This window comes from Solanum tuberosum, unplaced genomic scaffold (assembly GCF_000226075.1).
Source record: "Solanum tuberosum cultivar DM 1-3 516 R44 unplaced genomic scaffold, SolTub_3.0 scf00309, whole genome shotgun sequence".
Lineage (NCBI taxonomy): Eukaryota > Viridiplantae > Streptophyta > Magnoliopsida > Solanales > Solanaceae > Solanum > Solanum tuberosum.
In genome coordinates, this window is record NW_006239232.1 from 499,270 (window position 1) to 514,456 (window position 15,187).

The following is a 15,187-nucleotide window of genomic DNA, read 5'->3' on the forward strand; positions in this document are numbered from 1 at the left end:
TTTTCTCTTTTCGGTTTGGTTTTTTTCGGTTTGGCTATTCGGTTATAACTTATTTCATAACTAATTAATAACATAATCAAAGTTATATTTGCATGCTTAAAAAATAAAAATTTCATATAAGGAAAAGTACTAATTCTAGTACTACTAATTTTTTTGTCATGAAAGTGCAAGTAATATGTGATATTTATAGTTATAATGTAAAACCTAATGCCTAAAATTTAGTGAAATAGGATGGCAATAATTTGATATGGGCCTAAATATTACAACAATACTGAATTATTAGTACCCTACGGCCTACATAGTAAACCTAAATATTATATGTGTAATTATTAATCTATTTATATATATATATATATATTCGGTTTTTTTCGGTTTTTCGGTTTTCATTTTTCTAAATCCGAAACCAAACCAAAAAACCAAACAAAGTAACTTATAAATCCAAAACCAAACCAAAAATCCAAAAAACCAATCCAAATTATAATTCGGTTTGATTTGGTTTGGTTTTTCGGTTTAATCCAAATAGTGCACACCCCTAACTTGATGAAACTCAAAGACGAGACTTGAAGTACTGATCATTCTTCCACCTTTGCGATTTTGCGGCTTCAAATTCAAAGATTTGATTTGTATTGAGAGAGGAGATGAAAGACAAATTTGGTCTCATTGGACGTGCTAGTAAACAATAAAATTTGTGTCTACTGATTCGTCTCGTCTTTTCAAATATAAATTCAACGACTCTTGTAGAGAAATCTGTGACGTTTGATCCACAAGTTTTCTCTGGCTTCTTGACAGAATTTTGGTGTGATTTCTGAATTATGACGACCCCTATTTATAGTTATAGAACAGAAAAGTTATGATGAGAACATGCTTCCCTTCGGCCAATCAAATTTGAGTGATGACATACTGAAGGAGTAGTGATAAGAATAAGTTTCTTACGGTCAATTAAATTTAAGTGACATGACGATATTTGATAAGTAGAAACATACCACTTATACATGTGACACATTTTTATTGACCTTTGATTGAGATAGGAATGTCATATTATTTTGACACATAACCTTTGATCAAATAAATTTTAAAGGATTACAACAACAAACTTTAAATTACAATTAAAATAACTAGTATTATATTTACACTTGTGTAGTGTATTGAAGTTGCACATTGATGTCATTCCTTATGTAACAGTAACATGCATTTGTAGTTGAATTTAGGTGGCAAAACAATACCATCACAGTGACGTCGTTTCAACTGATGGATTCCGAAGCTGAACGTCGTTTTCGAACTATTCGCAACCACCTCACTTCCACCGCCGCCGCCGTCGATCAAGAGCAGCCGTCACTTCTCCGCCGTAGAAATGCCGCCGGCGAGTTCTTCTCCGGTATTCTTACTCACCCACTTTTTTAAAATGAGAATGCAGTTGTATATACATTCTTTGAAAATTCAATTTCTTAAGTAGCATTCAACTGAAAAGAGAAGAAAAAAAAGAAGATATATAGTTCTTCAGGTGCACCTCTCTTCTCTTGTGTAACTAACTGACTATATATGGGGAAAATAAAACAAGCTAAATCTCCGTATATACTATAAGATCAAATTAATCACTAAAAGATTTGGATATAACAAAAAAAAATGCAATCTTTAGTTGAGATTGACATACACATACTCTTCAACTCCATGTTTAGCATGAGTTGTATCCGTGTTTAAATCTGAGATCAACTTTCACTTCCACCAATTACCAAGGTCTCTTCGAATAGCTCAACAAAATGGGAAAGGAAGGTTGGTTTGTAGTTGTAGAGAGAGCCTAACATCAATAGGCCAATTGTGTATTGTATTGAGTCTCAAATCATCCACAAACATAATCAGGATTTAGGCAGTTTACAATGTGCCAATCTTTTTAGGCTGATCTACATAAAGTCCGAATTCAACATATGCAGGTTCGATTTGTTCTACAGCTGTGTAGATTTGGGGGGTGAACATGGATGATCAGAAGATACACATTTCCAACCAATGTACTTGATCATTATCAGGGCTGAATCGAAGTGTCTGTGAATGGAGGAGATAATGAGTAGCACTATGAGTCTTGAAGAAAATGATCCTTTGCATGTTTGCTACCTGAGATAGAGACTCAAAAACAAACCAAAGATTCACCAAAAGCTTTATGTATTCTTTGTAGTGCCAACTATGAAGAGTTCCCTTTCTCCTAATAATTGTTGTTTGGTTTGTCATTTAGGACATGAGGCAAGCTGACCTATACAACCATGCCTGGCATCTACCTAGCTTGTCTTTGGTTAAATTCTCCTCTTTTTGTCAATTAGGCAGCGTTGAAAAAGGAGATACTGCTATATCTGGATAATTCCAACTGTTATCCCAGATATCTTGGTACCTAGTCTTGCTTCTCCAACTCCCTAGGGAAAGCTAAAGAGCTTCCCCGTCCCCAAGCCAAACAAAACTAAATAGATAGCAAATGGTCCTTCAAAAGTAGTTTACATCTTACTTTGCTTCCTTAGATCATACTAGATCCATACCAGGTATAAATTTGGAGAACATCTGCATGCAGCCTGATAACGGAAGTTGAATGTCCAGCTATTCGTTGGACTTACTGATTTCGTATTACACTATTCCTCTACATGTTGGTCTGACCTCCATTTTACTCATTGCTAGCATGTTTGTTTCAGCTTATTACTTGGTGATCAGACTACCCTATTTTCTGTTTCTCTATCTATCTATCTCCCCTCCATTGGTTTCTTTGCTAATTATTGAACTGTCACCAGAGCAAGGATTTAGTAATGCGCTCCCTGAGGAACTGAAGACAGGAAAATGTAATGTGTACAGGTCAGAACAGTTAGTTCAAACTCTTCATGTATTCGACACACTACTGAGCTCTAATTATTTTAAATCCAGATCTGCTCGCTCTCCGGTGAAGCTTATTAGTAGATTTGCAGATCATCCTGAAATTGGTACCTTACATGATAATTTTGTGTGAGCAACCAAACTTGCCTGATTGACTCCCCATTTTCCTTTTATTTTCAAGAAAATTCACCACAATTTGAATTGTTTTTCATCTTTTTTGTTTTGATTTGTTTGCCTGATTAGGCGATCGGTTGAGGCATTTCCAGACTGCAATTACTTAGGATCACGAGTTCAAGAAGATGGAACAGTAGGAGAGTATGTTAGCCACTGGAAGCCTGTAATTGAGCTTATGATTTATCTTCAAGGCATGCTTATCCAATGTAACATACTCTACAGGTACAAATGGATGACATACAAGGAGGCAGATACTGCACGGTCAGCAATAGGTTCTGCACTAGTTTGTCATCAGATACCAAAGGCAACTTACTTTATCAACTTCTTAAGCCAATTTGGAACGCTTTCTGTTCTCTTTCTAAATTTACTTCTTCTCATTTTTAGGAAAAACTAAAGGAAGTGAATATTTTCTGTTTATATACTGATCATTTTGATTCCTTCGCTTCTTGACAGGGATCTTGTGTTGGTTTATATTTTATCAACCGGTCAGAATGGCTGATAGTCGACCATGCCTGCTCTGCGTATTCATTTATTTCTGTTCCTTTATACGATACTCTTGGTTGGTCTGCAGACATTATCAAAAAAAAAAATCATTTAATATCTTGCCAATGTTGCTAAAACTCCTAAGCCATAAAATTTGTAGGTCCAGAAGCTGTAAAATATATTGCAAACCATGCAGCAATTGAAGCTATATTTTGTGTGCCAGAAACATTAAATCATGTGAGTTTTCTTGCAAGTTCTGTTGAGGTGACATGGAAGTGGAAGAATCAGGCAGTTACCGATATAGGCTTTAGACCGTTTTTGAGGTTAACTGTTCATTTGCAGACAGAATATTGGAACACTGTTTACTTGCTATAATTGTCGCATTTGGATTGAGAATCTGATGTTTTGGATCTACTTTCTACTGGCCATATTTTGTTTATGTTCTTCCTGACCATTGATTTAATAAAAGAGCCTAACTTTCCACCTCATAGGTGGATTATATATTTTAAAAAACTTAAAAAACATCAACATCCTGGAATTTGGCAAACTTTAAATGCAGGGAAATAGAAAGAGATGTATGTGATAGACCTTTCTCTTCTCTACACTGCTTTCCTTAAGGCCACTGTTGAGGTTCTTATTTATGGTATTGCTCTTCAAATTGCAGTTGCTTAGCTTCATATCGGAGATTCCTTCGCTGCATTTAATTGTGGTATGCAACGCTGTCCCTTTATGGTGATTGAAGTGGTGCATAACTATGATGTTGCCGATCTGCAATTCATCTGTCCTCATCTGGCTTGGGTATGGTGTAGGTAGTTGGAGCAGTAGATGGGATAAGTCCATCGCTTCCACCGTCATCTGGGGTGGAGATCATATCATATTCAACACTACTTAGTCAGGTGATTATATATACTCGAAGTTGTATTTTTATGGTATGAGCGTTTTAGATTTTGTGCCTAGTAGGAATGAGAAGATGCAGAGATGTGAACATAGTACGTATGGTAGCTTTGTGCTGCATATGATCTTTCACATATCTCAGTTAATGACATGGGTGGAGTTGCAAGAGATATATCTATAAGTGTAATTTCACTAGTAGCACTGAAAATGCCTACTAATGTATTTGTACTTCACTACTTGATTGTTAAGGTTTCATAGTATTAGTTAATGATTTTCTTTCAGGGTCTCAGCAATCTTCAGCCATTTTGCCCACCAAGACCTGAGACTGTAGCTACGATATGCTATACGAGTGGTACAACTGGGACCCCAAAGGTACAGCAGAATATTATATACTCAATTCTAAATGTTATTGCTTTCTAGAACTGAAGCAAATTGCATTTCTTTTATCTAACTGATAGGGTGCTGTTTTGACCCATGGAAACCTGATTGCAAATGTTGCTGGTACGAGTATTGGCATCAATCTATACTCTTCAGATATGTGAGTACTAGTGATTATAATAGCCCAAATATCTGCATGAATCACTTTTTTTATTGAAAGTTCAGGAGCTAAACATCTCTTACATTCAGTTGAAACTTTCTAATGAAAACTGTAGATTTTTCTGAAACTTTTATCTTAAATTTAATAGTTACATCTCATATCTTCCGCTGGCACATATATTTGAGAGGGCTACCCAAGTATTGCTGGTCTATTTTGGAGGAGCTTCTGGATTCTATCAGGGAGTATGAGACTTAACATAGAGTACTTTCTGGATTTTCTTTTAGCAGTCCTTTCATGAACCCTATCTGTCAAGTCTAAGGATTATTCTAGCTTGGATTCGTCCAAATCTGTATGTAATTTTTGTGACTTAATTTTTTCAAACAATGGCTTGAAAACATGAAATACAACTAATACAACCATTGGAGGATATTGGAAAAGCATAAAGCTGTTCATTGCTGGAATAAATATGTGAATTTGTAGGTTGTAAGTCAATGATATCACTGTGCAAGAGATTTAACTTATATAGATAACGTGAATTGCTTGTTATAGATTCATTTCATTTTTACTGATCATGATATTTGCTACTTAGTTTGCCCTTTGTCATCCTTTCTGCTCCTTTTTGTTTCTAATTTCTGAATTCCTTCTTAAGGAATACTGCATACTTGTGAAATCAAAGAAATAGGACTATAAAAGTAAAGGAAAATAAAGCCCCTTAAACCTTAATGAAGTCGGGAGTTACCAGCTTTAATTAAACTTTATAGCATTTCCTCCTCAAACTTTTTAAAGTTTTTGGACTCTCCATTTGGGCATGCTGTTGCAAGTATCCCTCGGGGAAAATAGAAATTCTATGTATCTTAATTTTTTTCTTTTATTCTGAACTTGTTTAGTTTATTTTTCCCTTTTCGTCTCTGTTGTTTTGTTCTTCTTTCCTTCTACCACCATTGCACCAGAAAGTGAATTCCCCTATCCTTCTCCTCCTTGTCCCAATCTCCCCTTTCCTGTTGCAATAACTCTATGTCTTACTCTTCCCCCTGCCTGATCATATCCTTTTAAGGCCTTCCCTTCATCTTCCTCTTGCTTCTTTGCCAACAACAACTTTCCATTAACTTCCCTGCTGGTTACTGCTACTTTTGTTTCTTCTTCACCTGAATATCCACATCCGTCCTTGTCCTTATTCTTTTCCACCCTGTTGTCTAATTTTTTCTCTTTTTATTTCTCCTTTTGTCTTGTTCACCGTGCCCAGTGAAGTAGCTTGGTATTATGAAAGTGGTGAAAAAGGAGAAAAACAAAAAGGGAAATGTAAAGAAATGAAGTAAGGGCTGTATTTGTGTTTCTACTTTCAAGGGGGAAGATTTTTCACAAAATTATTAAGGGCAAGTTATAAACTTAAGTTGATGGAGGGAAAATGTGCACCTCCTAAAGGTAAGAGGTTTTATTTTTTGCATAATGACATTTTGGAGATATTATTTGGATAAAAAATAGTAAGTCTTGAGGATCAATTGTCTACAATATTCTAAGCAATGTCTTCACACTTCTCTAAGGATATACTTTGTTTAACTTTACTATGCATTCAGGATAATCTGAAACTAGTGGATGATATGGCTGTATTAAGGCCCACCATCTTTTGCAGCGTTCCTCGGTTATACAATAGATTATATGCCAGGTAATTGACTGTTGATGCTGATTTGCTATTCGTTGTAATTTTAATTTTATGTGATCCTCCATTAACTTAGATGTTTCCTTTTGCAGCATTATGAATGTTGTGAAGACATCTGGTTCTCTGAGAGAGAGGATATTTAATGCTGCTTATAATGCTAAGAAGCAGGCAATTTTTAATGGTGAGGTAACTTTACCTCTATCGAGTAATAGATGGACGCACCTGTGCATCTTGGATCTCTATTTATCTTGGTTGCATCATATAATGTTTCTTTAGGATTTAAGATTGTCCCATAGAGGTCTATTAGTATGGAGATCGGTGCATACGGAAGTTAAGATACGCTTTTTTTCTATTATGTTCTAACATATGTTTAATATCCTGTTGAATTGCTAATTGTCTCACAACTGACAAGAAACATTTTTTCATTATGTGAAGTGACAAGAACCTTTTTCAGTTAGCTTTGGACAGTGCAGCAGCATTACACAGATAATACTGATTAAAGCTGACAAAAATGTGTTTCGGTTGTGTGAAATTTCTCGAAACATGATTACTGCATGTTCTAACTTAGGACTGGTAATTTTTTCATTTCTCATGGATTTGGACTATTAAATTTGGTAAGAGTTTCAACAGTATGCTACATGTGCTTGCATGGGTTTGGCCCTGTGTCAGCTGAAGATGAGGCTTCAACAACTATTTGTGTTAAGTCTCACATTAGTGGGATATGGTGAATTTGGACTCCTTGTATGGACTTGGTATCAGAGTCAGACTCTTCCCAATTTATGATTTACCGATGTTGGGCTCCAATATTAAATTGTCTACGCTCCAGATGTTCAGTCCTGGGTCTGAAGTGGGTGTTAAGTCTCACATCGGATGGGATGTGGTGAATTTTGACTCCTTATATGGACTTGGGCAGTCCTCCCCTCACAATCTAGATTTGGGATTGAGTTATGCCCTTTACCAAGTCCACCGTCCACATCTAGTATCTCTCGAAATCAATTTAGCAGCTGTTACCGAAGTGATAGGTCAGTGGATTCATGTTAAACCACTTGTAGTATGACATAGCCACAACTTTCTAAAAATGAAACACTATGATCTAGGCAGATTGTACTGAATGCTTCAGCCCTCAATTACACCAGTGAGGTAGTTCTTTTTTAATTATAATGCTTCTTGATAAGTTTTGTTTTGATGCTGATGTGTTATTCTATACAAATTAGCCCTTACTACTTCATTGATTTTGTGAGTAAATGTATGAAGTTCAAATACCTTGGAAGCAGCTCTTTAATACCTTAGTCCCAAACAAGTTGGGGTCGTTCATATGAATCCCACTTTCATTTAAACTCATTTCATGTCATCATACTCAATAAAATAAAATGAAAAACAAGGGAACAAAGGAAAGAAAAATAACAGAAAAGTGGGGAAGAATCAAACTCCTGTGCCTTTTTGTTTGGGCAGGGAAGCTACTTAAGGGGATAAAAAAAGGTGGGAACTCCTTGGAAAACTTTGCTGTGAACTGAAGACTCACTTGTTGACTATTTTAAGAAAAGGGAAAATGAGAAAGTAAAGTACTTTAACGGACAGGAAAGCTGCTTTCTGTTCCTGTAATACTGCTCATTTGGTGGTATTAAGGTCTTTGTTTATGAGGTTGGGCATGGGGGGTGGCTTATATTTTCTCTAACTAGCTCGCAAGATAACAATTTGTGCTTTCATGTCAGGGTGCTTTTAGTTTTGATGCTTTTTAGTTGGATTGCGCCTTTGGTGCATTTTTAATTAATAGTCTTGACCTTCCAAACAGCTCTGTAGGTTTAACCTCCCTTGCATTTCTAGTAGGATTAACTTATGAAGAGAAGGAAAACACATCTCTCTTTGCTGTGATATATATAGATTCGTATTTACTTTTCCAGGAAAGAATCCATCCCCATTTTGGGATAGATTGGTATTCAACAAAATAAAATCAAGGCTAGGAGGAAGAGTTCGCTATATGGTCTCAGGAGCTTCACCATTATCTCCTGATGTAATGGACTTTTTGCGGGTGTGAGTTGAACATGCTTAACTTCATCAAATTTCTCCAATTATGATCAACTTATGAACATAAACTGAGACCAGATACTTTTATTGTGTGAAATGAGCTAAGCAGTTTTATTGTTCAGATGCTTTGGTTGTCAAGTTATAGAAGGGTATGGAATGACCGAAACTTCCTGTACTATAAGTAACATGGATCAGAGTGATATCTTATCTGGTCATGTGGGGTCTCCTAATCCTGCATGTGGTTAGTACGACTCCAAGCAAGTACTTTTTTCCATTTGTCTTATGACTGGACAAGGACTAATTATGTTATCATGTTTTAGAAATAAAGCTTGTTGATGTCCCTGAAATGAACTATACATCTGAAGATCAGCCTTATCCCCGTGGTGAGATTTGTGTAAGAGGCCCCATAGTGTTCCAGGGATACTACAAGGATGAAGTACAGACGTAAGGGCATTTCTTTAACTTATTCACCCTTTTGTAGTTTGCATATAAGCAGGGACATGTCCAAGTTAAATTTTGAAATTATCCAATTACATTGTTCAGGCGAGAAATGATTGACAAAGATGGATGGCTTCACACCGGAGATATTGGAGTGTGGCTACCTGGGGGGCGCTTAAAGATAATTGATAGGTGAGAGGATAGCTAATAGTACTTGCCTTGGAGTTATTAGAACGATCCTTAGGGTTCATAGAGGTATTGTGAAGTAGTTTTTCTTCCTTTGTTGCAATCTAATTTATGTTCCTTGAACATGGAGAATAAATAAGGTTGCTTCTTTGTAACTATAATCCACTTTACTGAAGTTGCATGGTATATGGAGGTCAGTGGCTGCTTGTAGAAAGTCTTTATCTTTTGCTATTTGTTGGCAGGAAGAAAAATATTTTCAAGTTGGCACAGGGAGAATATGTAGCTCCGGAAAAAATTGAGAATGTTTATGCAAAGAGCAAGTATGTTGCACAGTGCTTTATACATGGTAAGATATGGCATCGCAGAGAATCCCCCCCCCATATGTATGGCACCTTTAGAAGACATACTGTACTCTTGTCTGCTTTGCCAGGTGACAGCCTAAATTCCTCTCTGGTAGCCATAGTCTGCGTGGACCCAGACATGTTTAAAGCATGGGCTATAAATGAAGGCATCAAGGTGACACCCTGTTATCCTCTTACATCTTCAACCTGGTCATATGAAAAACTGCACAGATTATACACTATTTGGTTATGTTGTTATACAAGGAAAGTGATGAGAAAGATCAGAACAATATTCATCATAACATAAGCTGACCAGAAAATATAAGGGAACCTGAAAGACCATTTACCTTCTGCAATTAACTGTGTAAAACAGGAGGGGTGACCGGGTTCTTTATGTCTCCCACGTAAGATGAATTTGTGAATGAAGGGATGAAAATATGCATTACTGATTCCTCTCCTTGGAATATACACGTCCTGAGAGTAGATGGGAGAAAATCTTGAAAAAGAACAAACCAAGTCCGTTATCTTTTCACCTCCTTACAGAACTAAAGGAAAGATCCCTCTTTGATTATTTGTCTTGTCTCAGTATTTCACTTCTCTGCTCTTTACTCTTCCCTCTAATCTAGCATGTTTCCTTAAGAAATAACTCCATACTTTATCGACGACAAAACTTTCTTTCTTAACATCTTGTGAAATCATAATATCATACTTCTTATTTTGGCTTTAGTTAGTTTCTTATCTTTCTGCAATCGTACATGACATTTGGAATGTAAGAAGTATGTTTTCACTTGTGTAGCATAGGCCATTCAAGACATAATCTGGAATCTGAAAATTCAATTTTATCTGGCTGATACTTTTGTTTACCGGGAAAACGGTACAATTGAATTTGTAATGAGGTCCAGGACACACATCTCGATTTAACTCTTTAGGTCCAGTTATTAGCAGTTAAATGTGCTTGTTAAAGAAATAAACGAAAGTAATAAAGCAGTGAATAAACCTGTATGGAGCAATAGAGTTCAGGTGATGCGTGTTTGCACCAGATCCAGCGATGTTAGAATGATGTTGATCTCAGTTCCTGGATCGTAAATGCTATGAGATAAAAACTTAGTGAACATATGAAAACTTGGAACCCAAGAATATAAGTGTATTCCTTTTGTATTGTTCAGAATCCAATCCTTCCAATTGTGTTCAAACTTCTATATATTGGCTTACAAAGATAATACACCAACCAATTGAAAAGCTCCACTCGAGCCCTTAAGTACTATGGCCAATGGCTGCCATCCACGTGGAAATACTGTTAGTTGTGCCAACTAATATTCCTCTGTTGTGGACGAGGTATCAAACGATCATATCTGTTATAAGTATTTGTTTTGAAATGTGAAGAGAATTATAAGTATTTGTTAGTATTGTATGTGATTATATTTATCTTGGCGAGAGCAGAATAAAGACGTGAAACAGCTCTGCACTGATCCAAGAGCAAAGGCTGCAATATTGAAAGACATGGATACCGTTGGAAAGGAAGCACAGGTAATTTGAATTCCCCTGCAATGAAATGTAGTTCCTTGTCTTTTCAACATGTTTTTCATGGCAAACAATTTGCAGTTGCGAGGTTTCGAATTTGCAAAAGCTATCACTTTGGTGCTTGAGCCTTTTACTTTGGAGAATGATCTGCTTACTCCAACGTACAAGGTAAGTGTTGTTTCGAGATTATTAGACAACCAGCTAAAGTCTCCATTGCTCAAATCTTTTTCTGTATTCCTTGTCCTTTTTTCAGATAAAAAGGCCACAAGCAAGAACATACTTTGCTAAAGAAATAGCTAACATGTATGCAGAACTCTCAACATCCAATTCTTCTCCAGATAAAATCTTGTGAAAGGCAATAATAATATTGTGATCTTATGCTGTTGAAATATTGTCCATGTCACAATGGTAACTATAGTAGTTAATATTGACAAGGAATGTAAAACATATTCTGCTGTAGAATCTATTATTGCACATGCAACTCTCTTGTGATAATGGTTATGGCTTAGTATAAATGTATATTTTAAAAAGCTTTCAAACCAACCCAAGTGTGATCGGTTTTTTTTTTTTAGTTAAAACCAAACCAACCAAAGTATAATTGGATATTTTATTCCAATACCAAACCAAGTCAAACCAAATCATTAGTCGTTTTTTTTAGATTTCGACTTGACCTGGTTTGCGGTTTGGTTTGGTATATAGACTACCAAACCAACTCTTCTCAAAATTAGCTTGTTGAGGGGCAGATACACCTTATGTCAAGCGGTGTCATTCAATTTGCTATAAATAATGTAAATAGTAGGAAAAATTACTTAACTACACACCATTTATTATCATATTTTCTTATTTTTCCTATCATTTCAAAAAATATCAAAAATCCTTCTTTTCCTTCCATTATCCCCTTTTCCAGATACATTAATTTGAAATCTCATACCCATGATTTTCCTTCCTTTTTTCACGCCACAAATCTCTCCATAATTACATCAATTAATCTATTTTTGAATTTCAAATCTTTTTTATTTTTAATTAATGATTTCAAATTATTCAAGAGGTAGATTTCTTTCTATCACTTCAATTTTCGATTTCTTTTATTATTAATTTTTAATTTTTTCATCTTAAAAAATAAAAATAAAATTACCTCCGCCCCCTGCCCCCATTGAAATCTTATTGAACCTTTGCAATTTTAGTTAATCATATCGTCGTTGAAAATTTTTCTTGAAAAGTATTTATTTTCTTTTAATGTATCTACTGTTGAAAAACGTCAAAAAAAAAAGAAGAAAAAAGTTGGATTTGCCATTGCACGGCCATCACTATCAAAGATACAGATTTTTAATGTATCTCGTTTATTTTGAGTCTTAAATTAGTCTTTGTTAGTGTTATCATTGATCTAATACATCACTGCTACAATAACCTTTGTTTATGCAATGTATAATGTTCATATTTAAGGTATTGATACATAACTCTAATGTTGTTGAATCTTCGATTTCATGTTCAATATGAATGTACTTGATACATAAACTTTGTGTTATGTATCACACAATAAAAAAAGAAGCTATTTTGGAACAATTACATGTATAATGTATTTATTTTTTAATTTTAAAATATAGTATTTCTCAAACAAAATAAGATACATAAATAATAATGTGTCATGCACTAATTTTTTAGTTATGATACGTAAATTCAAATTTATACTAAATGTATCTGATACATAACAATTACCAAACAATAATGTATCGATCTCAAACCTAAAATCTTATGTTCTACACGTTCTTATTTAATGTATCTAGTAGAAATATAACAATTATCAATTTAAATTGAAAGAATCTTCATGATGTATCTTCTCAAAATTTTCAATAATTTTGAATCAAAATTGAAAGGATCTTCAATGAACTAGGAGAATAATTTTGAAACTGGAAATTTTCAACAATTTTAAATCAAAACTGAAAGGATCTTCAATGAACTGAGAGAAAAATTTTGAATTTCAAAATTTTCGACAATCTTGAATCAAAATCAAAAAGATATTCAATGAACTTGAAGATTCACAAAAGAAATCTCTTGTCCAACAACAATTCCATCACTTTTGTATCCTTCATAACTCACCTCGCTTATCCAAAATTTCGACAAAAGTTTTTATGAAACAGAGAGAACGATGAACAAGAAGAAGAAATTTAATTTTTGCAATTTATGGTTTGTTACACTATATGATTGAATTATTGCCAATAATTTGGAATGAAATAGCGCAATTTATGAGATTTTAATTTGATTTTCAGTTTTTTTTTTTTCCCCCTTAATTAGTGCAACAGATGGATACTATGAGATCTTAATTTGTATTTTTCAGTCTTTCTTTTTTTCCCTTAATAAGTGCAACAGATTGATACATAATGTATTCGGATCCTTAAATATGTAATGTATCCGAAATGCCTAAAAATGTGGGATTTGTGTAATTAGAAAAATAATAGGGATAGAAGGTAATTTAGGATTTACACTATGAGATTTATGTAAGTTATACAGTATGAATTTGTGTAAATAATTATGGGTAGCACCACTTGATAAAAATAGATTTTGTTGTCCATCGATTAAGTTAGTTCACTATGAAGAGAAGTTGTACGTGCATTTGATTTTTTTTTTTTAACGTGTTTAGTGTTTACTATATGATTGTATATATTTTAACACATGAGTTTTTATACGATTTTATGTTCAATGTATAATCTTACCTTATTAATGAAAACACAAACTTTTATCAATTGGACTAGGAATCCTTTGTTAATCGATGTCATCTTATATCCTTTGAGCTTGTTTCTTATAAAAAGATGTATATTTGATTTGTATTTGTCATTATGTTCTTGTCACAATAATTTGTTCATTTGTACACCTTTTAAACCGTCAACACTGCTTGCCAAGATTTTGTGTATATCGTCAAAGGTTGTGGTGGAGCGATAAGTATTTTGCTATCCTTAATCAAGGTCTCAAATTTGAGCCCTGGTATATGAGTTCATCGCTTGTTACACATTTATTTGCTTAAGTTTTGATTGAAAGAGTTATACAATATTTTTACTAGTTGAGTTGTGGCAAGTGAAACTCCAAAACTCTGTCCTAGAATTAAAAGCTTATATAAGTTGAAGTCGACAAGTAAAATTTCACTATCTTGAAGTTTGAAACTTTATACAAATTATTTTGAAGTTCAAAATTATCCAAACTATCTTAAAATTTAAAACTTATACAAGTGAAATTCAATAATACTGTTCTAAAGTCCAATTCTAACATTGCATAATACTGAGGAAATTATCAAGAAGTTTCACTCACATTTGTCTTTTAAGTTGTCACTATTAAACAACTATAATTAAAGTTTCAAACTGAAAAATTTAAATTTTAGGACACATTATTATGAAGTTTTGAACTGAAAAATTGAACTTTAGGAAACAATATCCTGAAGTTTTTTTTAAATAAGAAACAGATTATCAATAAATATTATTATTAGGTTTTGAACTAAAAAATTAAATTTCAAAATACATTATCCTGAAATTTGAGGAGTAGTGAGAGGAAGAACAAGCAATATCATCTCTCCTTTAAATTGTGGCTAAGCATTCAAAAGTTTACAACTATTGTAAATAATGAAATGTGGATGTCCAGTAGCAAATCCACAGTTCAACTTTTAAGATTTAGACATGATTTTAAAGATTTTTTTCATGATTCTAAAGGATTACACATACACTCTTACTTTCTCTATATTTCTCGTATCGAACACACACTTCGAAATATTAGAAGGAAAAACATTACTACACTTTTTCTCTTTTTTCTTTGCTATTTAACTGTGTTAACATCGATCATAAAAGTGGCTACCTAGTCCATTTCCACTTTTATTAACCTTATCAAAAAAATAAAAGGATAGCAAAATGATGTGATCAAGAAAGTGATTGTACTGGTCCATTATGTTTGAGGTATATTCAAAATTATCATTTAAAATATACTTCTGAGCAATTCGATCCTCTACATTTGTCAAAGTGAATACTTTTTATTTCTGTCAAATATTTAATAACTTTGAATATTAGATTTAATAGAAAATGTGGAAAAGAAATGTAACTAGAATTA

At 34.0% G+C, this 15,187-nt stretch overlaps 1 protein-coding gene across 1 annotated transcript; it reads left to right on the top strand.

The window, feature by feature from the left end:
* Positions 1-1,203: 1,203 nt before the first annotated feature.
* LOC102599103 (long chain acyl-CoA synthetase 6, peroxisomal-like) lies at positions 1,204-11,570 on the top strand. Its single transcript, XM_006359871.2, has 23 exons — positions 1,204-1,375; positions 2,766-2,826; positions 2,896-2,973; positions 3,088-3,159; positions 3,241-3,322; positions 3,472-3,577; positions 3,662-3,738; positions 4,166-4,210; positions 4,311-4,397; positions 4,678-4,767; positions 4,854-4,933; positions 5,082-5,175; positions 6,508-6,596; positions 6,683-6,771; positions 8,492-8,621; positions 8,738-8,856; positions 8,936-9,059; positions 9,159-9,245; positions 9,482-9,585; positions 9,670-9,755; positions 11,021-11,107; positions 11,183-11,269; positions 11,355-11,570. The coding sequence occupies exons 1-23, from the start codon at positions 1,249-1,251 to the stop codon at positions 11,451-11,453; spliced, it is 2,100 nt and encodes a 699-aa protein (XP_006359933.1). The 5' UTR covers positions 1,204-1,248; the 3' UTR covers positions 11,454-11,570.
* The last annotated feature ends 3,617 nt before the right edge of the window (positions 11,571-15,187 follow it).

What these genes read in the sequence shown, in the direction of transcription:
- LOC102599103 (XM_006359871.2), top strand. Translation starts at nt 1,249, where the DNA reads ATGGATTCCGAAGCTGAACGTCGTTTTCGAACTATTCGCAACCACCTC. An exon ending in TCCTTTATACGATACTCTTG is followed by an intron (nt 3,578 to 3,661) that starts GTTGGTCTGCAG and finishes TAAAATTTGTAG; the next exon opens with GTCCAGAAGCTGTAAAATAT. An exon ending in GTAATGGACTTTTTGCGGGT is followed by an intron (nt 8,622 to 8,737) that starts GTGAGTTGAACA and finishes TTTATTGTTCAG; the next exon opens with ATGCTTTGGTTGTCAAGTTA.